Source organism: Porites lutea, chromosome 1 (genome assembly GCF_958299795.1).
Source record: "Porites lutea chromosome 1, jaPorLute2.1, whole genome shotgun sequence".
In the NCBI taxonomy this organism is placed as follows: Eukaryota; Metazoa; Cnidaria; class Anthozoa; order Scleractinia; family Poritidae; genus Porites; species Porites lutea.
This window is the reverse complement of record NC_133201.1, coordinates 52766088-52793333: the sequence shown is the minus strand read 5'-3', so window position 1 is coordinate 52793333 and position 27246 is coordinate 52766088. Positions and strand designations below refer to the sequence as shown.

The following is a 27246-nucleotide window of genomic DNA, read 5'->3' as shown; positions in this document are numbered from 1 at the left end:
GGACAACTTGTTCCTTCAGCAGTTTCAATACAATGGTCATTTGATTTTACATCTTCCAATAAAAAGAACATGATTGAATACAAGAACATGTCACCAGCAGAGACAAACAAATAAACAAAAATAAAATGTACTGATCTACTCAGGGTGGATCCAGGGGGAGAGTTTAGGGGGTTCTCCCCTATCCCGATAAATCAGAAAATTATGAAATATTTTGTTTACCTCAACAACAAAGATAATGACTCTATAGTCAAACAGTCTTTCCTTATGTCAAAGAATCTACATTCTATGAATAATTCAGGATACTTTTCCAATTTCATAAACATGTTTGAACAATACAATCTAACCAGTTTAGATGCTGAATCTCTAGATAATGATAAAATTAGACGATATACCACAGAAATGAGAGAGAAATATCTATCTTTTTGGTGGCACAACCTTGAAAATTAAAAAAATCTAGAATTTTATAAAATTTTTAAAGATGAATATTCTACATCTGATTATCTCTACCAGCTAAGACATTATGATGAATGACAGAATTTTGTTAAATTTAAAATAAGTGATCACAAACTTATGATTGAACATGGTCGATACCAAATCGATCATTTGCCAAGAGAAAATAGATTATGTCCCTTATGTAACTCAAATCAGGTAGAAGATGAGATTCATTTCCTCTTTCAATGTAACAAATACTCAGTACGGAGACAGGCATTTATTAATCAAATCAATCGAATAATACCGGACTTTGACAAGAAATCATCTCCAGAGGCATAAAACTGATAATGAATTCGAAGGAACATCATGTAAATAAGTTAGTTATGAAGTTTGTTTCCTCCTGTATGAAAATACGTGATTCATTGTTAGTAATGTAACTGAATTTTTCTAGATTATTATTAGTGCTGTTTGTTTTATATTTTGATTGTCATATGCATGCTTTTGCAATACTGAAAAATGATGCGGTCATGCAAATAAAGCAATTTATTACTATTACTTCTACTACTACTACATTATAGCCTGGGACTCACTTCTATCTGGTCTACTACCCTGAGTCCCTTGCTATGATGAATAATATTTATTGGAGTAAAGGGAATTAAGATTGCATTGCAAGGAAATCCTGCCATTTAAAGGAATAGATGAAGGGCTTTGAGGGCTTTTTATAATGCAAGTAAGGATTGACCCACTACTACCACTACTGCTACCACTACTACTACCACTACCACTACCACTACTACTAGTACTAGTACTACTACCACTACCACTACCACTACCACTACCACTACCACTACCACTACCACTACCACTACCACTACCGCTACCGCTACCACTACCACTACCACTACCGCTACCACTACTACTACTACTACTACTACTACCACCACTACTACTTCTACTACCACCACTACCACCACCACCACTACTACTACCACTACCACTACCGCTACCACTACCACTGCTACCACTACCACTACCGCTACCACTACTACTACTACTACTACTACTACTACTACTACTACTACTACTACTACTACTACTACTACTACTACTACTACTACCACCACTACTACTTCTACTACCACCACTACCACCACCACTACTACTACCACTACCACTACCGCTACCACTACCACTGCTACCACTACCGCTACCGCTACCGCTACCGCTACCGCTACCGCTACCGCTATCGCTACCGCTACCGCTACCACTACCACTACCACTACCACTACCACTACTACCACTACCACTACCACTACCACTACCACTACCACTACCACTACCACTACCACTACCACTACCACTACCACTACCACTACCACTACTACTACTACTTCTACCACCACCACTACTACTTCTACTACCACCACTACCACCACCACCCTGAGTCCCCTGCTATAATGAATAATGTTCATTGGAGTACAGGGAATTAGGATTGCATTGCAAGGGAATCCTGCCATTTAAAGGAATAGATGAAGGGCTTTGAGGGCTTTTTATAATGCAAGTAAGGATTGAGCCGGTTCCTGCCCAATCAACACATGAAAACGTCACTGTGCAGTTATCAACCGTGATTGCGTACAGGCTTTAATAACAGAATATCGCATGGTGCTTCCAGTTTAAGGTGGCTCGACTGGATTTTTTAAGGAGTATACTTCCCCACTTTGAGCGTTTACCACATCGGCATTAACAAAGATGTCGGAAAAAGGTTACAACAGCTGCACTATATAAAGATGAAAATTTGTTATGATCCATGTTTTACTGACATAAGAGTTACCATGGCAACATAATGATGCCATTATGTTTTTTACTTGCTTTTGTATTTCTTGGTACTGGGAGTTTTTTTCAGTAATTGCTTAAGGGAGCTTGTACCTCCCTTAGTTGCCTCGGTTGTGGCAAAGTTTAAACAGATTCTATGAGAGCATTTTGGAAATATTTTGAAACAAAGTTTTAACGGTCATAAAAACGGTGAATAAACATACTATCAGCATAATTAGCTAACTTCTTAAGAAAAGGATGAGGCCTGGAAATGCAGTTTCATCTCACAGTGGTCTGATGTCATTTGAAACTTTGTCCGAAAAAAAAGAGGGGGATTGCTTTGGCGGATTGTGAGAAAGAGGAATTTGATTAGCCTACGTTTGGCTGCTTTCTTTACCATTTTTGTACGTAATTTGGTCCACGTCTACAAATTTCACGGTTATTTAAAAACGGCTCGACAAATTTTTTTTTAATAAAATGACAATCCGGAGATTAATTGTCAGTTTACATCTCCGCTTAAATTCAAGGGTATTGAAAACAAGGAAGGTAATTAAATGGGGCTCCAAATGTCAGAAATTTCCCCCTCAGATTTTGTGTTTTCAAGTTTCATATACACGTGCAAAACGTTTGCAAAAAACTAATTTGCATTCAAACGAACCCTCGATTACTTTCCGGTAATATTGAGGGGTCTCTGTACCAATGAAAATAACGTGAATGGGAGCTTGTATTGCAGAAAAGAAACATAAATGCAAATAAAGTATTGCATAGCGATTTATTTCTGCGTCCCTCATGATGAAAAAGTGACGCCACAGACGTTGTCCTCACCATTTTCGCTACTTTAGCATATTTCGGAAATTTGTTCGGAAAGTAATTGAGGGTTTTTTTTTTAATGCAAATTAAAGTTGTGCACTTGCATATGAGATTTGAAAACAATGCCAGTGGATAATGAGGACGCTTACTCGTAAACATAAAAACTGGGGAAACATTTGTGACATTTGAAGCCCCATTTAATTACCTTCCTTGTTTTCAATGTCCTTAAAACTTGGAGGAGACATACATTGATGCTTAATCTTAGGATTGTCAAGTTTTCAAAAAAATTTATTGAGCGGTTTTTAAATAACCGTGAAATTTCTATGCGTGGACCAAATTACATACAAAAATGGCAAGTAGGCTAATCAAATTCCTCTTTCTCGCAGTCAGCTAAAGCAATCCCCCTCTTTTTTCATACAAAGTTTCAGATAAAATCAAATGACTGAGATGAAACTGTTTTCCAGACCTCATCATTTTCTTTAGATATTAGCTAATTATGTCAATAGCATGTTTACTCACTGTTTTTCTGACCCTTAAAACTTTGTTTTAAAGTATTTCCAAAATGCTCTTATAGAATTTGTTCAAACTTTAATAATAATAAAAATTATAATAATAATAATAATAATAATAAGCTTTATGTATATAGTGTCTATATCATTAACTGTTCCAGGCGCTTAACAAAAAATGTATTAAAACTTTAAAAAATGTAACAACTACATATATAAGTATGAAAAATAAATAGAAATCTATTTATAAATTAACAAAAAGCTTGGTGAAATAAATATGTCTTTAAGTGTTTTTTGAAAGAATTCAAGGAATCGGCATTCCTTAAAGATGCGGGCGGGTATCCTGTTCCATAATTAAGGTCCTGCAATAGAAAATCTTCGATCACCATAAGACTTTAGCTTAGATCTCGGGACTTGAAGTAGCTTATTCGAGCTAGAACGCAAAGAGTAGGAGCTGCTACAAAAACTGAGCAAATTGGCTATAAAACTTGGTGAAAGTCCATTGATAGCCTTATATACTAACAATAGGATTTTATAGATAAAACGGTATTCAACAGGCAACCAATGTAAGACTATTAAGCTGGGTGTTGTACGTTCATACTTCTTGGTGAATGTTACGATGCGCGCTGCTCTATTCTGAACTAGCTGTAGGCGGTTTAAGAGAACTTAAGGTAGGCGATTTAAAATCGCATTACAGTAATGCAAGTTGGTAGTCACAAAAGCATGAATAATTGCTTCAGTAGATTCCCGATCCAAATATGATCTCATCTGACTAATATTAGTTAAATGGAAATGACCTCTCTTGCAAATCTTTTTAATGTGGTCTTCCATATCAGCACTGGGATCGAGTATCACTCCAACATTACGAACAGAAGAGGACGGTTGAATAGTTTCACCCCCAACACGAGCAAATTCCAATGAAGGACGGGGCCGATAATGTGAACTGAGTAGAAACAGCTCGGTTGTTTCTTCATTTAGCTTAAGACCATTAAGAATCATCCAATTGTTGATTTCCTGTACGCATATTTCAATGCTAGATTTAGCTGAGGAGAGAAGATCGTCACTTCCTAATTTAAATAACACATAGAGCTGAGTGTCATCAGCATAGAGATGGTACGTAAGATTGTGTCTCTTTATGATATCAGCCACTGGTGAAGTGTACAAAACATATAACAGAAGCCCAAGGACAAACCCCTGTGGTACACCACAATTAAGTTCACGTAAAGAAGATCTTGAACATTCAATTTGAACATATTGTGTACGAGATGACAGGTAGGAAGCGAACCCTTCTTGTACAGACCCTGTAATACCGCAACGTTGAGACAGCCTATCCAATAGTATTTCATGAGACATAGTATAAAATGCAGCAGATAAATCTAATATAAATAGTACAACGGCTTCATTGCCGTCAATTGCATGCAGAATAGCATCTTGTACCTTCACCATGACAGTTTCAGCGGAATGATGTACTTTATAGGCTGACTGAAAGTTCTCATGTAGGTTATTTTTCATCAGATAGTTGTTTAACTGGAGAGCAACACTCTCTCAATAACCTTCGATAGCGCTTTCAAATTCGAGATAGGTCTAGAGTAAAAAGTCCGCATCAGGTTTCTTGAACAGAGGTGACAATACTGCAGATTTCAAACACGTAGGCATGCAGCCTTCACGAAGAGAGGGGGTGACGATGTTAGTAATGGTAGGAGGCAATAGGTGTGTACATTGTTTGATGACAGAAGTTAGTAATGGATCCAAGACACAGGACTTCGAGAGCAGTGTTGAAGCCAGTTCCCTGATGTCATCAAGTTTCATTTCAGTAAAAGTTGAAAATTTAGACGAAGACATTGTGAGTACCTCATCAGTAACACATTTCGCCGGATCAAACTTTGCCACAAACGAAGCAACTTAGGGAGGTACAAGCTCCCTTAAAGGGATACTCTATAGCCAAAACGGCAATTTTACGAAAAGATAGCTTATGGCCTTATCATAAGATTTTGATAAAATAAAATGTCCACTTCTTCTGCATTTGCCTGAAAACGAGGAAAGTTGTTCGTCACGCAATTAAAATTTTGCGCTACAGCTAGCAACCGGAAATGACATAGAAAGAAGATCCTGTCTCAAGGCAATACAACGTAGCTTGTAGGTTTCCTGTCTGTTTTGAAAAGTCAATAAAGGATTTTATGGCTGATATTTCAGGGAGAATTTTATAATACCACACTGCTGCATCGCTGTTGAATGTTTCAACACTCGCGAAGACGGAGTTAGTCTATCACTGGCCCAATGATCCCCGATATGCCAGGCTTTGGACGAACGCAGTGGAAAACAGTCGCCGAGTCTACGAATTCAACTAGACCTTGCAGCGCTCATTTTACTGAAGACTACTTTGAAGGGCAAACAGCGATAGCTTAGTCCTTAGGCTTAAAGATTAATAAAAGCTGGTGATGTTCTAACAATTTTTAAACGTGGGTTACCAGAGACTAAAAGCTAAAGCATGAAACGGATACCGCTGCAACCTCTCAGGATACTCAAGATAGTTGAGGCAAATCACCAAAAAAATAACGCTGTGGCTATATAGCCGGTAACCGGTCAAGGTGTTGAAACCACTAAATGGCCGGCAGTCCTATATTCTCAGCAAATTTCACAAAATCGAAAGATTCTAGCTAATCTAAACTATCATAAGTCGATTTAGAAAAGTCAAGCGATCCTGAAATGCTTTATAGATCTCAAGTCTAGTGTTTGGTTTACGCTGGGCACAGAGGACGAAACCATGTTTTGTGACACTTAGAACTTTTTTCAACTCGACTGCCGGTCAAGGTTTTCAAAACACTTAATGGCCGGCAGTCCTGCAAGGCGAAATTCCGTGAAGTAATATATCAAACATGAGATGCAGTGTTTCATCACCAGATGAAACACCGAGAAGAGAGTTGAAAATACGACGCGCAGCGGAGTATTTTTGACGAACTTCGAGGTGTTTCATCTGGTGATGAAACACTGTGTCGAATGTTTGATATTTCTTCTCAAACAAAATCATTTTTGAAGGAGAAATTAAGGATGCAAATACTAAGCAGTGTTTCATCCGATTTCCAAACACTCATTAAACATTAATTTCCTTTGTATTTTCTTAATGAATTATTAATAAGTTTGAGAACACAAAGTCATGTTCATTCCCTGGGCATGGGGGAGGGAAGTGAGCCCCAACTGGCAGTAAATAGCGCAAGAGGGATCTCGCGCGATGGCAGGACAACTTGGACTTTTCATGGCTAAAATGCCTAGCACCACCTCGCCCGTTGCCTTTGTTTGCATTGATACCAGACCATCTGAAGAACCCAGCGATTCAATAAAACGGCTTGGAATCCCGGGTGCTGCGTTGTGCCAAAAGGAGTATAACTAGTTCTTCTGTCTCAACCGCTTCGTTGTTTTTAGTGACCAAGGCCACACAGTCAAACTCTGAGTAGCAGATACACTCTTGAAATCGATTCAGGCGTTGACATAATTCACATTTACATCTACAATTATGACGTTAGTCACTTTGTCTTAGGTGTACAACCTTCCGTTCATAACACGATTTTCGGAATTTGCCGGAAAAATTGCCTTGTACGCAGACGGCTCACATAGTTATTACAAGGCTTTAGATCGAAATAATGCTCAAAGAAAACATTGCCACTCCATCAGAAGAGTAATTAATAGCCAGAATTATTTTATTTTATCGAAAGTGTAATCATACCGTCGATCAGTAATGAACAGAATTTGCGATGCAGCATATTTGCTTTTATAATGCCGATCTATTGTGCAATCGCTCATGTTGCTCCACGTCGGACTCGCATGTCGAGTCAGTATCCGAGTTCAGTTAACTCGCTGTCGTACGGCTCAAACAAACAAGTCTGTGCTCCCTCACTCACACACACACACACACTGATAAACTCGAATTGTCGTTTGTACTTTTGTTTGAAGGACGAGAAGAAATATAAGAAGTATCCTCGGACTCCACAATCTCTTCTGTCACACTGAAAAGATTCGGTATATACTTCATGGTCACGTGTCGTAACAATCGGCGATTTCACTTCCGGTCCTGAAAGGGGAGAAATTTTGCTTTTCTCTGACGATTTTCGGGCTTTTACTTTTGCTTTTCGATTGTTTTTTGTCATTTTCCCGTAAAGTGCAAATACTATCTTTTGAGCAAAAGTTGCTTTTAGGTATAGAGTATCCCTTTAAGCGATTTCTGAAAAGTGTTTCCCTCGCCACCATTTTGAAACGTTCATTACAAGCATGCGCAATGAATCTTAGTTTCCAAGTTGTAGGCGGATATTATTTGTTATCGACAACTAAAATATTCCAGTGTGTAGAATGCTTGCATCAGACATAGTTAGCGATCGATGACTTTTTCTTGTCGATAAAAGATAGTTGTCGGCAACTTAATGTCTAGTCTGTGGAGGCCCTAAAATTTTCTTTGTGATGTCAAGAGCCATATCGCTCTTGGTGATGTCCAAGATTTGAACGAAAACTTCTCTAGGGAAAACACGTTAAATTCGTTAGAGAAAACGTGAGAATATCATCATCATATACAGAAAATACCGCACATTGTTCAGGTGAATAAGTAGGTTAATTAAGAAAATATTACTGGTCACGCATGAAGGAGGAAAGTTGTCCCGGTCAGGCGAGTAATCCCAAGCAGAGCGTTTACAAGACAGGTAGGGTAACCCTCTTGCTAGGGTATAACCCAAGCAGTCAGGTAAGAAAAGAAGAAATGTGTGAGTGCTAAGGTAACCCTAGCACCAGAGTTACCTTCCCTCCTTGTAAACAGGGCCTATAATTTAACCTGTATGCGCATTGTATGACACCCAGGGGACCGTTTTCGCTGGTGTTCATTTTATGATCTTTTGTATCCGAGAGTGAGATGACGTGAATTAAGTGAAAACTTTTACTTATGCTCTGTAGTTTCATTAAATATTTTTGTAATTAGGTACCTGTTCTAACTAAATTAGTTTACATGGAAATATGTCTATATCTAAAACTAAAGGAAGAAAAATTGCCGCTATATTATCCTGCGAGCAGAGGCTTTTTTTATTATATATTTACTGAGATTTACTATAATATATACAAAACCGCCATGCTGGGACGTAAAAGTCGTACTGAAACAAGACAAACAAAGGAGATTACCATTTAAAATTATGTATGCCTTTTATTGGTCTTGTCCCAGTGCGACTTTTGCATCCCAGCGTGGCGGTTTTGTACCACGTGAATGGCAAGCTGCAAAGGGCCTATTTGATAAATAAAAATCATTCGTTAAAAATTAATAGAAATTTGATCGATATCATGTTTGATTGGTGGGACAATTTTGTCTAAATCTTATCGTATGACCAATCACCGGCCGCAGACGAAAAGCTTCACTAGTGAAAAAATCGTATCGGTTTTCTCGCCTTTCGCTGTCCGCTTTCACTGAGAAAAGCAGCATTAAAGTCATGGCGTTGGCCATTTTAAAGTTTCAATAGAGGAATTTAAAGAATTTGTTATTGCCTTCCACAATAAATTAACGTAATCTACTTCCACAATCTTTGATACGCTGAATAAATTCTATTCCATCGTTTATATAACATCAGATAAATGCGTCAGACTCATTCTGAGTTTACAATATCATTGCTAATTACCTCAGGGGGAATTCCTACAAGAAGTGTCCATGAGGATACGTTTCAGTGTGCTTTTTCGCTTTCTTTCTGCCTCCTGTCCCTGCACCCTCTTTGCTGAGCAACACCAAAAGCCGTCCAACGATTTTTAGCGTAGCTAAGTGCCACCTTATCCATCCCATTAGGGAGTTTACGCAAATCGCTACGGCGACCTCTACTACGGCGGCTGGAAGTGAAAAAGCCCCGAAATGACGCAGTGGGCATGCTTGGAAATGACCTTTCGCCGTACCGCCAAATCCTACGACCTGAAGAGATGTCTTCTGGCGTAGTCGGTACTATGTGAGTATAAAAGTCGACTCTTCTCCTATTTTTTACGATCACTGGTTTTAAAAGCTATCATAGATTGTTTTTCACTTTATCAAGAAAGTATTCGAGGCTTCTGGTTTTCCAGTGAATACGTTTTCCTTGCGTTTTCTCAGTTTGGGATTTCGATCCTCACGCGAGTGTGCCATGAGTTCTGCCGCGCCATGGCCATGGCCGCAGAAAATCCCTCAGTACAAACAAAGGCTAGACGAAAACCGTAAGCACGACTGTTAGCAATAAAGTTAAATGTCACTGAAGGTTGTTTAAACAAGAATAGAATAGAATCTAAAACGCTGAATTTCTTGATTTGTTGTTAAATGCGGTACACAGTCAAGAAGAAACATCACTAGCAGCTTACTGCGATCTGCATCTGTAGTTTTCTGTTTTGTGTACGAATCGCCCTCTGATGGTGTTTACTATCAATACTCTTCTTGGCAAACGAAATTTTTAATTTGGCCGTTTTCTTACTTGACCACCATTGAATGCTGTTGTTGATAAATTATAGCGAAAGCAAGTGAGCAAGAACCGAGCTTGAAATTTGGCGAGCTACGAGACGTACTCTCCCCAGGACACTGCATCCACGACTGCCGTAGTAGAGGTCGCCGTAGCGATTTGCTTAAACTCCCTATTTATTTTAGGGGAACAGTCCCGTTTAAATTTGCCAATTAACCTGATTTTGCCAAATGTTTCTTGCGTTTGATTTAGTTCCTCAACTGGCTGAAAATACTGACCAGAGATGACACTGCAGCCGTTCAGTGACGAGCAATTGAATTTCTTCAAGTTCTCGTCGTTAGTGTTAAATGAATTCCCAAAAGCCTTACGACAGACCTTTAAAACCATGTGGGACAGCACCTTTGGCGGTCGCCCTGGTTTCCAGCTCTGGGATGATTCAACTGCTGTGAGAAATTTGTTTGCCACTACAGAGGGCGGCAGGACTAAAGTTCCTATTCACCAGTCTTACAATGAATGGGATTGCACCAGTCTGTTCCAGGCTACAATATTTTCCACGTCTTTTGCATTATCAGCCAGCACAGGATCCTACTCCACGCTTAGTGATTTGTACGTGAAACCCCGTGCAGTTCCTCTTGGTAGTTTCCACGCATGTGTGCTCAGCCCAGGTGGAAACAATGCGGAGACCTTTACACTTGCCATAGATCAGCTTCGTCGTCTTCAAAATGTACTTTCTTCCTCAGTAAGTTCTGAGATGGACAAACTGACCTTTGACCAGTGCGTGAATTACGCCAAAGATGCGTTTCAAGCCCTTGGTCTCTCAACAGCCCCAATCGACTCCCTTGGTAGTTTGACAGAGTCGGATGTGTTGAAAGAAGGACAACGCGGACGTGATGCTCAAAGTAAAAATTCAGGTATGAGTAAAAAAAAACATTGAAAACCTAACCGAGATACATGTAGATTGTACGACTGAGGTGGTCCTTTGAAGTCATTCAAAGCATCGAGTTAGTTAAAGCGACACTGTATTAAAGAATTATTGATGGGTTCTAGAATTTTATCAGAAACAAGGAAACCTGCATAGCAAGTGTTTCCGTGCGAGTTCGTTGGCTCACGTTCCAACGTTCGCCACAAACTCGCTTGAACACGGTTGCTAGGCATCTCCTGCATGGCAGGCTGGCACCCCTGATTCCGTCTTCTTTTAACACCATTTTAAAAGATTTTAAGACTTAAAAAAATGTAAAAAAATAATTCGACGGCTTGTCATGAATGCAACAACGGAAGAAAGGAATTTATTTAAAACAGAACTTTTTCGAGGAGCAGTGATTTCTGGATCTTCACTTCTATGCTTGAATTTCAGTTTTAAACTCTTGAGAAAGACCGTTATTTCTGACTTCCACGACAGATAAAGCCACTTATTTATTTACATCAGCATGTGTTTTCCACTTACGTTTTTTTCGTTTTTTTTTCCCTTAAAGGCACGAGGCCATTTTTCTCAAATGCCACTCTACCGTCCATGGTTCCATATTTTACAGGTCGTCAGAGCGAGTGCGAGGATATCATCAGGCACGTGACATCGGAGTCCACCCGACTGGTGTCGATCTGCGGTTCACCTGGATTCGGAAAAACTTCTGTCGCGATTGCAGTGGGACACGCTGTTCAGTCTCGAGGAATTCCTGTTTATTGGATCTCATTAAGAGGACTCCATACCAAAGCAGATCTGACTTCAGAGTTTCTTAGTTTTCTGAGGCAACCCACCACACAAACCAAACTACCCGATAAGCGTTTATCCATTGATGATGAGATTTGCCTACTACCCAGTGAAATTTCAAAGCCATCTGTAGTTATTCTTGACAATGCAGATGATTTGCTAGAAACTGATCGCCCACTTAGGAAAGAGGTCATACGACTTTTTGAAGAAATTCTTAGGCGAGATCAAGAGGTTACATTTGTTGTAACCGCAAGAGAGTCTCTTGACTATATGGACCTTAATTTCCAAGGACATTGGGAGCTTAGAATAAAACCACTGGATGAAGCCTCCGCTCAAACTCTGGTTTCTGAATTACTTCCAAATGCAGGCGTTGCAGACTCCACTCAAATCGCGCACATCTGTGGACAAGTCCCTTTAGCCATGAAATTAATGTGTTCGTTAGTACCTGAAGGGGATAATTTTCAACTGCGCCATTTCCTAGATGTTTTCATGACGTCTTCGACAGGAAGTCTCGTTGAAATGTTGCACAATCCAGATTACCCAGCTAGTCACCGATTACAGTTCTTGTTTGACTCCTCTTTCCAGAGGCTAACTGTGCTTCAACAAGAAGCACTTGTATCTTTGAGCATTCTTCCCGACAACTTTAGCACAGAAGTGGCTGCAGTTGTTTTAGGTACGACGGGGACTATTGAAGCAATGAGGATATTACGAAGCCTTCGGAGAAAGTCGCTGATTGATTTAAGCTCTAAAACGGGGGCATTCACTATGCACAAGCTTTTGCAATCATTTGCGAGATATAAGGGACAACAAGAGATGAGAAAGACGTTTTTTGAATCACGGGGTCGTTTGAAAGCGTTCTACATTTCAATTTTTGAGAAGCTAAATGAGCAATTTCTTTCCGGGCATTCAATGGCAGCACATATTGCATTCTACGAAGATAAGGAAGAGATTATTGAAAGTCTAGTGGAAGGCTGTTCACATTTCGAAACAGCTGACAGTGTTTTCGACATTTTAGTAAGAGGAGAGATGTTTCTTGAATCACTTTTTCGGAGTCCGAGTGACAAAAACATCTTTGATTACATATACAATGCAGCCATAAGAGCAGCCACTGTATTCAAGAAGGAAAAATATCTCAGTCAACTCTTTACTGCCCTAGCTTTCAAAGAGCTACCGTACGGAACAGAAGGTAAGACATAACATTTTCTTTCTAAAGTGCATGAAATTCATGACACTTCACCCATCATCCCTTCCCACGAAAGAGGAAAATAATTGCGCTCCTTGGGAATCAATTACTTTTTTTACAGATGAACCAAAGATCGGAGTCGAGTGCTTAAAGGAGGCTCTGTCATCACTTGACAATTGCAACAACCCAGAGCAAACAATTTTTAAGCTTGTTATTTTTCAGATACTTTCCGTTTATTTTCGGTCCCTAAATGATTACTCTAGTGCCAGTAAGTTTTATGACAAGGCACTGCTCGAATGCAGTGGGAGTTGAGGACTGGGATCTACTTGTTGTCTCATTAATGACAAGGGAAACAAAGGAAACTACCCCTGAAACTCATATTTCAATTACATGACGGCGGAGAGAGCTGTCATTTAGGTTAAAAAAGTGACGTATTTTGGGGAATTTTGCTATCTGAACAGTTCTTGGATTAGAAAAAGTATTACTTTAGTGTTAATGAGTTTCTTATGGAATAATGCACCTATCAATGTAAACCCCGTGGGGGGGGGGGGGGGGAGGCGGGCAAGGGGTGGGGATTTGACAAATTTTAAAATTTTTCGATCAAATTCCCCAGGGTGGGAAACGAAAGGTCAATCAAAAGTGTCAAAAAAGCCCCCACCCCAGGGGAAAAAATCTAAACAAACAATGCTATAATACCATATAAAACGAATAAAAGAACATTTCAAACACGTTGTTACTACTTTTATTTACGGTTAACGGAAGCTCCATTAAATTACTGGCTGTAATTAAGTATTTTATCTCTCCACTAGCATCTCTTATCTTGAACAACAAAATCACTCCAGGAAGATTGACCGTGCTATATGATATTAATAAAACGTAAAATGCTTTATAACATCTGCTCAACATGTCGGAACAGGTCGGATCAGTGACCCATAAAAAATCCTCTGACTTTCATGGTGGAATTCGATTTCAATCGAGTTTTACAATCAGATGGGAACTTGAAGATAAAAACTTCCACAAAATAGACATTATCTGTTTAGATGACAGTTTAAAGTATCAGATTATGGCGATTAAAACAAATGAAAACTTCATACCTTTCTCCAACAACGTGACTTTCAGGAAGCCTCGAGGGACTAGCCTGAGTATCAGGCCTTCAAGGGACGGACTTGGTAACTGCTTCTGAATTGATACCAGGCTTCTGTCGGTCAAAGTCAAATGTCCCGACCCCGGGGTCGCTTCACACGATCAAAAGCCCGACAGCGGGGGTAGTCCCAGGCATCAAATCCCCTCCCCTTGCCCGCACTCCCCCCCCCACGGGGTTTACATTGATAGGTGCATAAATTCACGCTTTCGTACCAAAACTCGGTAACAAATGTTTTTGTTGGTTTCCGTCCGCCATGTTGGTGCCCATCCAGGTGGGCACCAGCATGGCGTCTCCATACAAATCTCTATAAATTTGGGTAAAACATTCATAGGCGTACGGGCCAGGGGGGCGAGGGGGGCTGCAGCAACTCAGATTTTTTGGGCATCAAGAGAAAATTTGGGCAAAGCCAGGTTTTAAAGACGTTGCCATGTTTTTTTTATTATTATTTTAAAGAGATAAATATTTTGTATTTTAATCTGACAAAAATCCTGACGTCGGCGTAATAATCCAGCTACATTCTCTCGAGACATTGGTTGCCTAGCACGTGATGAGTTTCTGGTTATTAGGAAAGGGTTTCATACGTCAGGGTGATAGGCTCCTGCATACATTGATTTACATACTTATAGTTTTTTACTGTTGAGCACTGTACTGCACTGCACTAACTGGAATGGGCTCTTTCCAGTCGTGAATTGATTAGAATAAACTCCCGCATATCTTTCTAGAATCATCTCCCGCTCGTAGAATAGTGTATGGCAGATAGCATCAACAATGGGTCTGAAAATGAAGAAGTGGCTGACTAGTTCTCAGTTCGATAACGGCCAAACATCAAGCTTTTCCTTTTTTACCATATTTCTAACGATAAAAACTTCATCCCAAAATATCTCAATAACACTCTCACAGTTTCTGTTTTAACTACGAGAACATCGAGGCGACTATTTGAGGAAAAAGCTTCCGTGAACGATTTTGTAAAAACAGTTCCCTGTGCCGAGAAATATTCTGCAAGTAATATAGGCAATGGCCGCGTCATTTCGTTGCTATGTCAACTCCGATGTCATTGCATTCCTGATCATGACAAATTTTCATATTTATCTAATAAAACTGTGGTGGCAATTTTTCCAAATGTTTGTCTATGGCGACGTAGTTATGCTCAGAATTGGTAGGTACTGACCCTGAAAAACTGTTGCAGTATCGAGCCACCTTCATATGCCAGTGCGGCCTATGTTGTTGCATCGTGTGACCCTCGTTTCTTTTCGACTGTACGTGTCGTAAAAATTCGGGCAACTTGCGAGAATTTTTTGGGCAAAAGGTTTAACGCCGCCCCTGGCAAAAAATTTCCCGTACGCCTATGAAAACATTTCTTCGGATATCTCGTATACGAAATATTCTTCTGACCTGAATCTTGGCTAGGAACTTTATATATATAGGTATATTTACCTCCTTTCATTTCCCAGATTCCGGACTTTATGTATTGAACAGTTTTGATTTTTATTTTGATCTATTTTGAATGGCGTAACACTGAAAACCAACAATACGTATTAAACTGTTTAGGGAAGAACAGCTCATGACAGCTATAGGGAGCTTTGTGTAACGGAACACGCCATGCATGACTACAAGGCAGCTTTTCAGTTTAAACAGCGTGCATTAGCTATACGCCTTAACATGTTTGGAGGACAACATGAAAGCACTGCTTACAGCTACAGGCAACTCGGTGTAACACAGCACGAAATGCTTGAATACAAAGCAGCTACTCAGTCTCACCAGCGTGCATTAGCTGTACTTCTCAAACTCATTAATAATTCATCAAGTGATAAACCAATAGCGTGCCCGCATTTAGGTCGCATGGATGCACCTTGATACCGCGGTAAAGAACAGCGTGTTTGGATATCCAAACACGTGTGTTTGGAAATCAATTAGAAAAAGCAATACACAACTTAAACAAAGCTTTATTACTTGTATTGTTTGCTGTTTACATTTACGTCTTTCATTTCTGCGTCTAAGCGTCGACGAAAAATAGCAAACCTGAAAAGTAGTGAATCATAAATTTCGTAAATATTCTAAGTTTCTATATCACATAAAGCACACTAGATTAAAGTATAACTTCTCCAAACTTACCTCTTATCACTGCTGTCTAAACGATTCAATGCATTCCCTCCATTAACGTCCTCCAAATACCGCTTTAAGCCACAAACAATTCCATACAAGGAACGAGATGGATAGCGACCACCGTTCTTATTAGCAACTTCTTGGACGAATTTTGTGAGCCAATAGTTTAGGGAAAGACTATCCAGGTCCTCCAACTCCTCTTCGAGACTTTGCACACGGTAAACATCATAATCTTTGAACACGCTTCCCTCGTCAAGTATACAGAATTTTTACTCGCGCGCTGCGTGCCAAGTTCTGAAAACCTCAACGGCCCAATTGTATTATACCGTGTGCTTTTAGGCTTGGACTGTACAAGCAAGAATCTTCTTCTTGCACACTTTTGGGCGGTCAAAACCGGCAAGATTCATTCTCAGCTAACCCGTCCATGTTTCGGAACTAGCAGAACGCCACTGAATGCAAATTGTGACTACTTGAAATAAACAAGCTTCGGTTGTGAAAAACACGGACATTATCATCACAAACTATTAGGCGCCGATTGAGAAGCCATTTCAAAAACTCGTACTTCGTGTTTTACCGGTGTTTCCAAACACTCGAAAACAGTAAAAGCCCTGGGCCTAACGGCCTCGGGCTTTCATCAGTTTTCTCGTGTGTGGTAGCCTGCGAAAACATATGTCCACAGCAGCGAAGAGCGAAGAGAAACGGATGTTTTCGTAGGCTACTTGTGTGGAAACCCCGGTAAAACACTCGCACTCGTTTTTGAAATATTACGTACTAAACTGTTTGGAGAAGAACACGAAAACGCTGCTGACAGCTACAGGACACTAGGCGTAACACAACAAGCACTGCATGACTACAAAGCAGCTCTTCAGTCTCACCAACGTGCATTAGCTATACGCATTAAACTGCGTGGAGAAGAACATGAAAGCACTGCTGACAGCTCATGACAGCTATAGGGAGCTCGGTGTAACGCAACACGCAATGCATGACTCCAAGGCAGCTTTTCAGTCTAAACAGCGTGCATTAGCTATACGCATGAACATGAAAGCACTGCTGACAGCTACTATTTACTCGGTGTAACACAACACGCAATGCATGAATACAGAGCTGCCCTTCAGTCTGACCAGCGTGCATTAGCTATACGTATTAAACTGTTTGGAGAAGAACATGAAAGCACTGATGACAGCTACATGGAACTCGGTATAGCGCAACACGAAATGCATGACTACAAAGCAGTTCTTCTGTCTCACCTGGGTTCTTTAGATATAACAGGTATAAGCAGGAAACTGTTTGGAGAAGAACATGAAAGCAATGATGACAGCTGCAAAACACTCGGTAGAGCGCAACACGAAATGCATGACTACAAAGCACATGTAGCCCAAGCTCACTATGAGAGCCCTGAACAACATTATTCTACTTAGCTAATTAATTATTCATACAGCAAGAAAATTGTAAGGCGTTGTATGGAGAAATATTCTTTGCTCACTAAATTAGCAAAATGTACATTGAATATCACTTTGAAGCTTACCTTTAGCGTCTTCTTGTTTTTCTTTGTATTCTGACTGCATTTCAGACCTCCTAGGCACTGTTTAAGGCCTCTTTTTGAGCGACAGTTTTTCACCCAGATGACAGTAGACATCTGGGAGCAAAGTATTTCACCAGTTGACGACACTATTGCTGAAGACTTGATTGTAAGCTGTCGTAGTCAGTGAAGCGAACAACTCAGGCCCAGTTCATACGTCGTGCTTCTGCCGTGCCGAACCTAATTAATATTGGGTTCGACAGAAGCACGGCATAAGCACGACTTCAATTCAGACGTCGTGCCAGAGTCGAACTTAATTCAGGGTTCGGACAGTAGTCAGTACAGCGGTAAGCGGTAACGAAAATGGCGCCGCACTGTAACCTCCAGCGTAAATTGCTACTTTTAAAACTCTTACAAAACTCGAGGAGGAGAAGAAAAGAAATGCAGCAGAAAATCCTTTTCCTTTTGACCGTCAGGCGAATGTTATTATTAGAAGTTTTCTTTCTTTCTGCTCTTCTTATTTGTTCCGAGAAAACCACTGCTGATCGATCATGTCGACGGCTTCCCCGTAACAAGGGATGGTTCGAAGAAGTATGGAACACATACACTGATCAGAGGTTCAAGAAAACGTTTCGTGTATCAAAAGCCACCTTTAATTTTATCCTTGGTCGTATACAACACGATTTCGATGACACTGACTCAACATCGCCGATCGCTTCCTCGTCTTCCTCTTCATCTTGTTCTTTATAGCCAGCTAGTGGAATATTTTCGTCAAAAGGTAGTTCGTCTTCTGATGAATTATCGGACTCTGCAGCACTGCCAACCAAGGAGGAAGGAGCATGCAAACTTGCACGGAAAGCCGCCATGTTTGTTTTAAACCATTCTCGACCCCGGCCCAGTGCTTACGCTTCTGATTCCTGGCCGTCATGCGCAGAGGAGTTCTGGGGTAATAAACAGAATCAATGCGCATGCTCATTGAAGGACATTTTTCCTCGAAGCTACTCGCGGGACTCGCGGGACTCGCAAGATAACAATTCCCGCGAAAAATACATTTCTGAAATTTATGCATTTAGTTCGACACGGCATAAGCACGACGTCTGAATCGCTGCCGTGCCAGAGTCGTGTAGCACGGCAGACCTTGTCGAACTTAATTGTTCTGCCGCACTAAATTAAAAACTTTGATTCAGACGTCGTGCTTCTGCCGTGCTTGTGTCGAACTTAATTCAAGAATTAAGTTCGGCACGGCAGAAGCACGACGTATGAACTGGGCCTCAGTCGCCGATGAATGTCAGATGAATCCTGATGCCTGTACGCACGTCCATGAACGAGGGACGTGACAACTTTGCCATGTTAGAAGACTGGCTTTTCCTTTAAATATTTCCTTCTATTTAATTTGGAGGTCTAAATTTCCGATACTGAGGATAAAGACGACACGGACAAAAATAGGAACTCTGAGAATTTCGCACACAAGTTCAAGGCTTGACTTGAGGAAAATAGGAGCTATTTCTGACAAGGTTTGGTGACTGAGTAGAGCATACAAGTGTAGCCCACGTCGAGGTTTCAGGGGGTTTGCTTTTGTTTGTATCTGTATCTTGCTAAGCTTTTATCATTAAATTTGTACATGATCTTGTGATCACAATTCTTTGTTTTCGCCCATTCAGTAAGCACGCTATATTGATGTCAGCATTAGCGAGTTCCAGAAACATGCCTCTGAAAATTTTCAGCTCTCGTGATGTTTCTTGATATTTCTTCTACCATTTTATGGAGATGTAAACTGAAGTCACCGCAAAATGGAAACTTAAAAAAGCGTATAATCCATTTATCTCGAAACATAATACACATGACTTATATAACCTTTATTTTCCTACAGGTGTTTTGAATACGAACGAACACCGTCAATGTGAGGGGCAAAAACAGCATTAATATACTCAGTAAATGAACCATAGGGTTTTAACTAATATAAGGGTCAATTATTGTGCATTGAGATGAATCGCTTGAAAAGAGAGACTTCGCTTGAAGATGTGGTCAGAAGTAAACAAAGTCACAATAGTGCGTCACGTTCAGTCTTTTTAATATCCAAGGAGTCACTGTGAATAGTGTTTCCATATTGTTTAGCTGGCACAAAAACTTCAGAGGAGTTATAAAGCGGCGTAGTTATCGTCCATGAAGAAAAGTTAGCCATGGGTGAGACAAACAATGAATTCGAGCGAATTTTTTAAACTCATATCGGTATCAGGTAAAGAATATGTTGTCGATCGTTTCAACTATTTACATTGTTTGAAGTGCGTGCTGATGAAAGCAACTTGCGAGCGAAAAATCTTTAAACTTTTTTAGGTCACAGAATGCAAAGGATTTTATTCCTTTAAGTAAGAGAAAAATACCAAGAGGAAAATCTTAAAACTGAATATTTTTTATCTTGTGAAAAAAATAGTGCGTTTTCATGTAGACTGTAGACCGCAAATTACGATCGTCTATTTACTGCACGTTTCACAAACATGCGAATAAGCCAACCGACGATTGCGTTTTTCGCTGCTGTCAATCATCTTATCTTAACGGACCTCTTAGGAAACAAAACTTTACTTCACGGGTTCAAAAGGTCATGGTTTGTGATTTGTGTATTTCGATCCGTTTTGTGTTTCTCTGTTTCAAGGTTCGTCGCTCTTGATCGTAATTATGATTGACGGCAGCGAAAAACACAATTGTGAAGGTGGCTTTTGAAGTTTAGAGTTCGCATGTTTGTGAAAAGCGCAGCAAAGTCTCAGTGCAGTCAGAGGGCCCCGGATCAGGCGGGATCAATGGGCAGCTGGCTGTCTGTTTTAGTATACTTCTGGTTTACATATAATACAATATTTCTGTCTAGTGTAAATCAGCTCCGTCCGTCGCACTTTATGCTCGTAGAACGAACAAGTTTTGGAATTTCCGGTTACGTCAAATTAGTCACGTTATACTGTCACGCTATATTTTGGGGCACAGAGCGATTGCGGGAGGGGTGCGTGAAAATAATGCAAATCGTTTCCTGCTTAGAATTAATGGCTAACTTCTTTATTTTTATTCATAATGGTGGAATTTAAAAGTTATTATACAGCCCCCACTTAAAAATGGTACTCTTTTTTTTGGTTACGAAAGTCTTTCAAAAGGGTACAATGTTCTGAATGAGTTTATGTTTCAATCTCACATGAGGTTCTGTCGCATGCAATGGTCGGCGACAAGGTTTTGTAGTAGCCTACGTCTGTATAGCCGCCCCCTCCCCTCAGAAAAAATAGCCCCTTTGCAGCCCAGTTAAAAATCGCCTTTCGGCGATTCTTGTTCTCCATACAACGTCTTATAATTTTCTTGCCGTATGAATAATTAATTAGCTAAGTAGGATAATGTTGTTCAGGGCTCTCATAGTGAGCTTGGGCTACCTGTGTACAAAGCAGCTCTTCTGTCTCACCTGGGTTGTTTAGATAGACGCATGAAACTGTTTGGAGAAGTACATGAAAGCACTGTTCACAGCTATATGCATGTGAAGGAAACTCAAGAATTTGTATGTAAAGATCGGAAAACGTACCAAAAAAGTGCCATTCGCATCTTGTGTTAAAGGGTCTCTTGTTCACCAGTGTGTTACTTTAACTTTTTCACCCATATATTTTAAACGCTTTTTATTATTTATTCTCTTATGTTAGTCACCATTTTAAAATCATTTTTACTCTCAAGCTTTTGGCATTTGGATTTTGGAATTTTTAATTAAAGCTACAGTGTTAGTGGTTTAAAGAAGTACTGACTGAAAGGGCTGGATTCATTTGCAACATACGCGTATAGCTGTCGGATTTGCCCGCTGGAACTTTTTATTGTTTTTAGGCTCAGTTACAAACAATAAAAAAAAATCCAGCAGGCAAATGCGACAGCTATACGCGTATGTTGCAAATGAATCCACCCTAGCAGGGGAAGATACTAAGAGAGGATTAATTAAATTTAGTGAAAATAATGTGCAAATCTGAAGAAATATAGTCATTTTTATCTCTTTGACTCAAATTTGCTTTATAAATATTTTTAGATGCCGTTCCGGCCGAGATTAAAGCACGAGGACCAAGAGCAAAACGTGCCTATGAAAATGCTCTAAAGAAAGGAAAAGTGAAGTTGTACCGTGCTCGAATCATGCTGATGGGAAGAGATCGAGCGGGCAAGACAAGTTTGAAGAAATCTTTCTTAGGTCTACCATTTGACCCTCATGAGGACAGTACTGACGGAATTCAAGTTGATCCATCAAAGTTCGAAGTTACAGTCGATCAAGTTGAGAACTGGAAACTCACCAATGAAAATCTTGGTGTGTCTCAGTTTATGTTTGATCTTGCCACGATGGTAGCTAAAGAACTAATCCGAGATGATGGAGACAAAGAGGAAGATGACAGAGGAGGTGATGAAAAAGTCGACGACAACAATGTTAAAGAAGAGGAAGAAAAAGAAGAAAAAGAAGTAAAAGAAGATGGAAAAGAAAAAGGAGCCCCAGGGGACCTATGGAGGATATTTTCAGAGGTACGCACAATTTTCTTAGTCCGCTGTAGCCCCTCTTTTCTTCCTCATCGTTTCCACATTTCTTTATTCATTCGCTCTCTCATTAGTTTGAAGGCTTTTCGCGAATGGGTGAAATGAAACTTGGATGTAAGCTTTTGGCAGAAGGTTTGGTTTAACCACAGGCGGCCCAGACTCGAATGGGAAATTTTGGAAATTTGAATTTTATAAGAGAATATATGAGGACAGTCGGTTCGCTTATAGAGCCATTTAAAATCGCTTTGGCAAGTTTTAGATTTCGAGTTATACTAACAATATTATAAGTACAGTGAATCCGGTTAATAAGGACACCAAAGGAACATGCTATAGTCTCCGGTCCTCAGAAATGGGCCGCGGCCACATACTTTTTTGATATAAAGAATAAAGCAGACAAAGAGAGGAACGGTAGGATCAATGACTGCAGGAAAATCCGAGGAAATGAGACTTCTGGAGCAGCAGGAAGCACAAAACGTTATTAAAGGACTACGGTACGGGGGTCAAACATGGGAAGAAGAGATGAACTTGTCAGATTCAAAGATGCCACGCTATTTTGCTACTGTTTTTTAAGTAATTAGGTCGAATTTACCCATAGGAATCAGTCGTTATTTGGATAACCTGCGTAGCAGGCGCCTGGAAGTAGTGAGCGCAAGAAAAAACGGGCGCGTGTCTCCCTCGCGCGCGCGCCCGTTTTCTCTTGCGCCCACTACTTCCAAGCGCCTGCTACGCAGGCTATTATTTGGACAGGGTACAATGTCTACAATAAGCAAATGATTGTCACAAGAAAATAGACAGTGCTTAGGTAACCAGTGTCCGAAATCAGGGTTGACGATGTATGAAAGTTTGCGACTCGGGACACGGAAAAGTGTCCATTGTCCTTATTAACCGGTGTCTGTATGAAGCGGTTTAATTCTAGAGAAAATATACGAGCTTTTCGTTGGCACAAATGAAACTGTCCGTTATATACGGGTGTCCGTAAAGCGGGGTTCCACTGTAAAAGTTCTCTAGAGAGAGCACGTGTTTACAAATCTCCCACGGGGAATGGCTAAGTGACCGCTTAATACGGGTATCGTAAAATTTAACATCAGTCGAAACATCAGGGTTAGTGGGAATGGCGTTTTATTTGATACTTGATTATCTTTTGTATTTTTAAATTACCGTATTTATTCGAATAAGCGCCCACCTCTAATAAGCGCCCATCCTAAAGGAAAAAAGTGAATAAGCGCCCAACCTCGAATAAGCGCCCACCCCATCCCCCTCTCACTCGTACACAAATAAGCCCCCACCCCCCTCACCCCTCCCATTCAAAAAATTGGAATAAGTACTAATGAGAGACTTCCCCGAAGAAGGAGTTTTCTTCAGAGTATTTATAGAAACCTTGCTTTGTTACATCCTCGCGTTTTGTTACTACCATTTATTGTTTTGTTGAAAAAATAAACATACTACACTTGCTGTAGCCTGCGAAAACAGCGGTTTCTCCTCGCTCTTCGCAGGCTACACTTGCCGTGAAAATGGTGGAAAATTTAATAAGCGCCCACCTCGAATAAGCGCCCACTCTCAAGGTCCAAAAATTTAATCATCCAAAACTGTACGTGAGGTCGTTTGTGCCTCAGATAATTTCTGAAACCTCTTGTACAGTACTCAGTTATGTTAGAAACCGGCAATAACACATGTGCAGTTATATCCAGATAGAGGAGAATATCACATATTTTCGTCTTCCTTTTTCTAATAAAAAAGTCCGCATAGTCGGTAGTTCGCTCTAGGAATTGAAAAAGTCTGAAACAAGAGACTGATGCTTAGGAGTTTTCAACTTTATGCTGTGAAGCAAATCATTTACTTTGCTTATAATGCCAATGAAAGTTCTTGATTTCCATAGAACTGCGCATAATTCCTAATTTGTTCTGCCAGTTGTTGCAGTCGTACACGCTACAGTTTCATGGCCACGCTACAATTCCATTTCACCCTAACAATTTAACAAACAAATACGATGTAATCGGGCACGTTCCTAAGCTTATGGCAAGATGGTTAACGAAGTTTTTAAAGAGACCTTCAAATTCTGCCGGGGTCATTATTAAAGGAAAACGTGTTAACAGAGGAGCTGGTTATGGTTTAGAAGTGCCTTGTGAATATCATTTGAAGGGGACAATTTTCCGTGCTATTGGTTAAAAGACAAGCTATAGTTAAAGATCAATTTGATGTTCAATGTTGACACTACGGTTAAAAATAACCGAACGTTACTGTTCAGACAGTTGATTTCGAGACATTTGTGGAAACAAGTTACACTCGTGACTTTCACTTTGCTGTACTTGACTCCCAGAATTTATTTTTTGTAAACACAGTGACCGTTTAAAGGTTTAAAGAAGTTTGACCATATCTCCCAGGGACGGAGATCTCTTAAATGGTTAGATGTTACGGAGAAGGTTCTATTTAATGGCTTAGTTTTAGTATTAAAATGTGTAAATGGCTTAGCTCCAGATTATTTAGGTAAATATGTTATTAAACGTTCAGCAGTTCACAACAAGAACACAAGGGGATGTAACAATTTTGTGGTCCCCCGATGTAGACTATCAGTGGGACAAAGGGCATTTTATTTTCGGGGTCCAAAGGAATGGAATGGGCTAACTGACAATATTAGGAACACTAAAGATATTGATAGTTCTAAGCGGAGACTTTGTAATAGGATATTTCATACGAAATAATTTTGAATATATTTTGAATAATTTTGAATATATTTTGAATTTCATTGAACTACTGTAAATAAGTTTTCTTTTCTTTTCTTAATTACCAGTATTATGTAATAATTAACATTGTGACTCAAAAGCCCTGTTGAAGGGAGTCTCAATAAAGTATGTATGTATGTATGTGAAAACAATAAAATCAGCACTTTGGGACCTTAGAAAGGGTGACCGCGCGCAATAAGCGAAGCGATTTCCGGGACTTTGACAGGTGACCGCTGAATATAGGTTTGACAGTACATTCTCTTATAAAATTCAAATTCCAACGAACTCCCATAAAATACAGAGTCTGGGCGACCTGTGGTTAAACCGAACGCGTCAGCAGGCGCATAGCTGTCGTCTGTCGTGAAAAATTTCAGCCCTGATTCTGAGATGAGAAAAGACTGAAGATCCCAGGCACGAGTTCTTGCGCGAAATTCGAGAAACAAAGCAAACATGGCGAAACACAAAAGTTATAACTATCATAGCTTTGGCAACTCTTATAGCTATGTCACTGCAGTTAAATAGGATGCTTGGGATGCGGAAAATACAGCAGGCAAAACAAGACGATGCAGAATTTATGAGAAGAATTCATCCCGCTTTCATCCCGGTAACCGGGCTAAGGTGTTCATATGGCAAAATTTTCCAGCCCGTTAACCGAGATCCCGGTTGAAAAAACCGAGATCTTGGGAACCGAGCCAGCTCGCCCTCTAAGATGAACATATCGAAAATTTTACTATGGATTAAGGTAAGGCGAGATCTCGGAAACGGGGCTCATGTGAAGAGGTCCTTAGATGGTCTTTCCCATTACGCAATTGCGTTAGCAGGGACCATCAAAACAGTAGAATTTGACATCTGTCGAGCGATATTTTTGCGTGTTCTTGCCTTCGTCTCGTTTTAGTCAGTAATTCGGCCATTTCTACTTCGCCCTGACAGCCGTGAATTCCTTCGCCATTTTACTGAGTTGAACACTCATCCCAAAAGAGCTAAGCGGCCGCACCGCTTTCTAATGTGACTTTTGTCATTGTATATTTGCAACATACAATCATTGACGTCAGAGTGACTGATCAACGCCAGCTGGTTGTGAAGAATAAGCCGGGGGATTAAAGTCAATTAAAAACAGTGAAATATTGTTGATAAATAGTAATTAGAAATTGAAGCCGAAGGCAAAATATTGAAATTTAAATTTTCGACAGGTATTGTTTTGAAATTTCGATATTTGTCATACAGAATATTGAAATTCTAAGATTTGACAAGTAAAATTTTGACATTCGATATCTGACCTGCAGAATCTTGAATTTTTAACATTTGACATGCAGAATGTTGAAATTTCAAGATTCTGCGTGCCAAATTTTGAAATTTTATGATTCGAAATGCATAGTCTTGAAATTTTAGGCCTTGGCATGCAGAATATTGAAGTTTCAATGTTTGGTATGTAGAGTAGTGAAATTTCAAGATTTCATTGACAATCGCTTTCGAGTCTCTTTCACTACGCCCCAATAGGCATATTTTATAATATCTGTAAAAGGAGCATTTTAACCAATTTTAAACACTTTAAACAATTATTTCAGGGTACATCCAAAATAGACAATGAAGTGACAAAAACAGGCGTCCCGGCTGAACTAAACATCGACTCTACTTTGCCGCAAGAAGAACTTACAGATCGTCTTGTTCAACGTTTAAAAAGTTTAAACATTCAGAGCGATGCTTCGACAGTGGAATCTCACATGACCCTTGATCTGTGGGACTTTGCTGGTCAACATCTTTACTATGCGTCTTACCCAGTTTTTTTATCGACACGAGCCGTTTACATGGTAGTGTACGATCTCAGCAAAGGATTAAAAGACATTACAGAGCCCTGTTTCAAGCAAGGAACTCTAAAGCGTCATCTCAGTAATCAAAATAAGGAAACAAATTTGGACAATTTGTTGTCATGGCTGGTTTCTCTAAACACTATGTGCTCGCTAAAACCAGAAGTGAATGACGAGAAAAAGAGAGAGAAGAACCTGCCCCACTGTCGCCCTCCAGTATTCATCGTAGGAACACATGCAGATGAATCACATCAAGACATCAAGGAGGTTGAATTGCAGATTCAGCAGGAAATTTTGGGGAAGGATTACGATGGTCACGTGATTCGTCCTTTCTTCTCTGTCGATAATACGCAAGGTTCAGCTGATAAGGGAGTGATCGCACTTCAGAAACGATTGATTGACATTTTGAAAGAGGAACCATATATGGGAGAAGAGGTACCAATTCGGTAAGTTATGGAAAACACTTGCTCCCTATCTTAATGTTTGTCTCTCGACGTTATGACTGCTTACTCATGCTTGTCTACTTTAGGTGATGAGGTCGAATGA

General features: G+C 40.0%; 1 protein-coding gene across 1 annotated transcript; it reads left to right on the top strand.

Moving 5' to 3' along the window:
- Positions 1-10277: 10277 nt before the first annotated feature.
- LOC140932102 (uncharacterized) lies at positions 10278-27150 on the top strand. The gene is made up of 4 exons (XM_073381760.1): positions 10278-10905; positions 11467-12885; positions 21685-22163; positions 26461-27150. The coding sequence occupies exons 1-4, from the start codon at positions 10278-10280 to the stop codon at positions 27148-27150; spliced, it is 3216 nt and encodes a 1071-aa protein (XP_073237861.1).
- Positions 27151-27246: the final 96 nt, after the last annotated feature.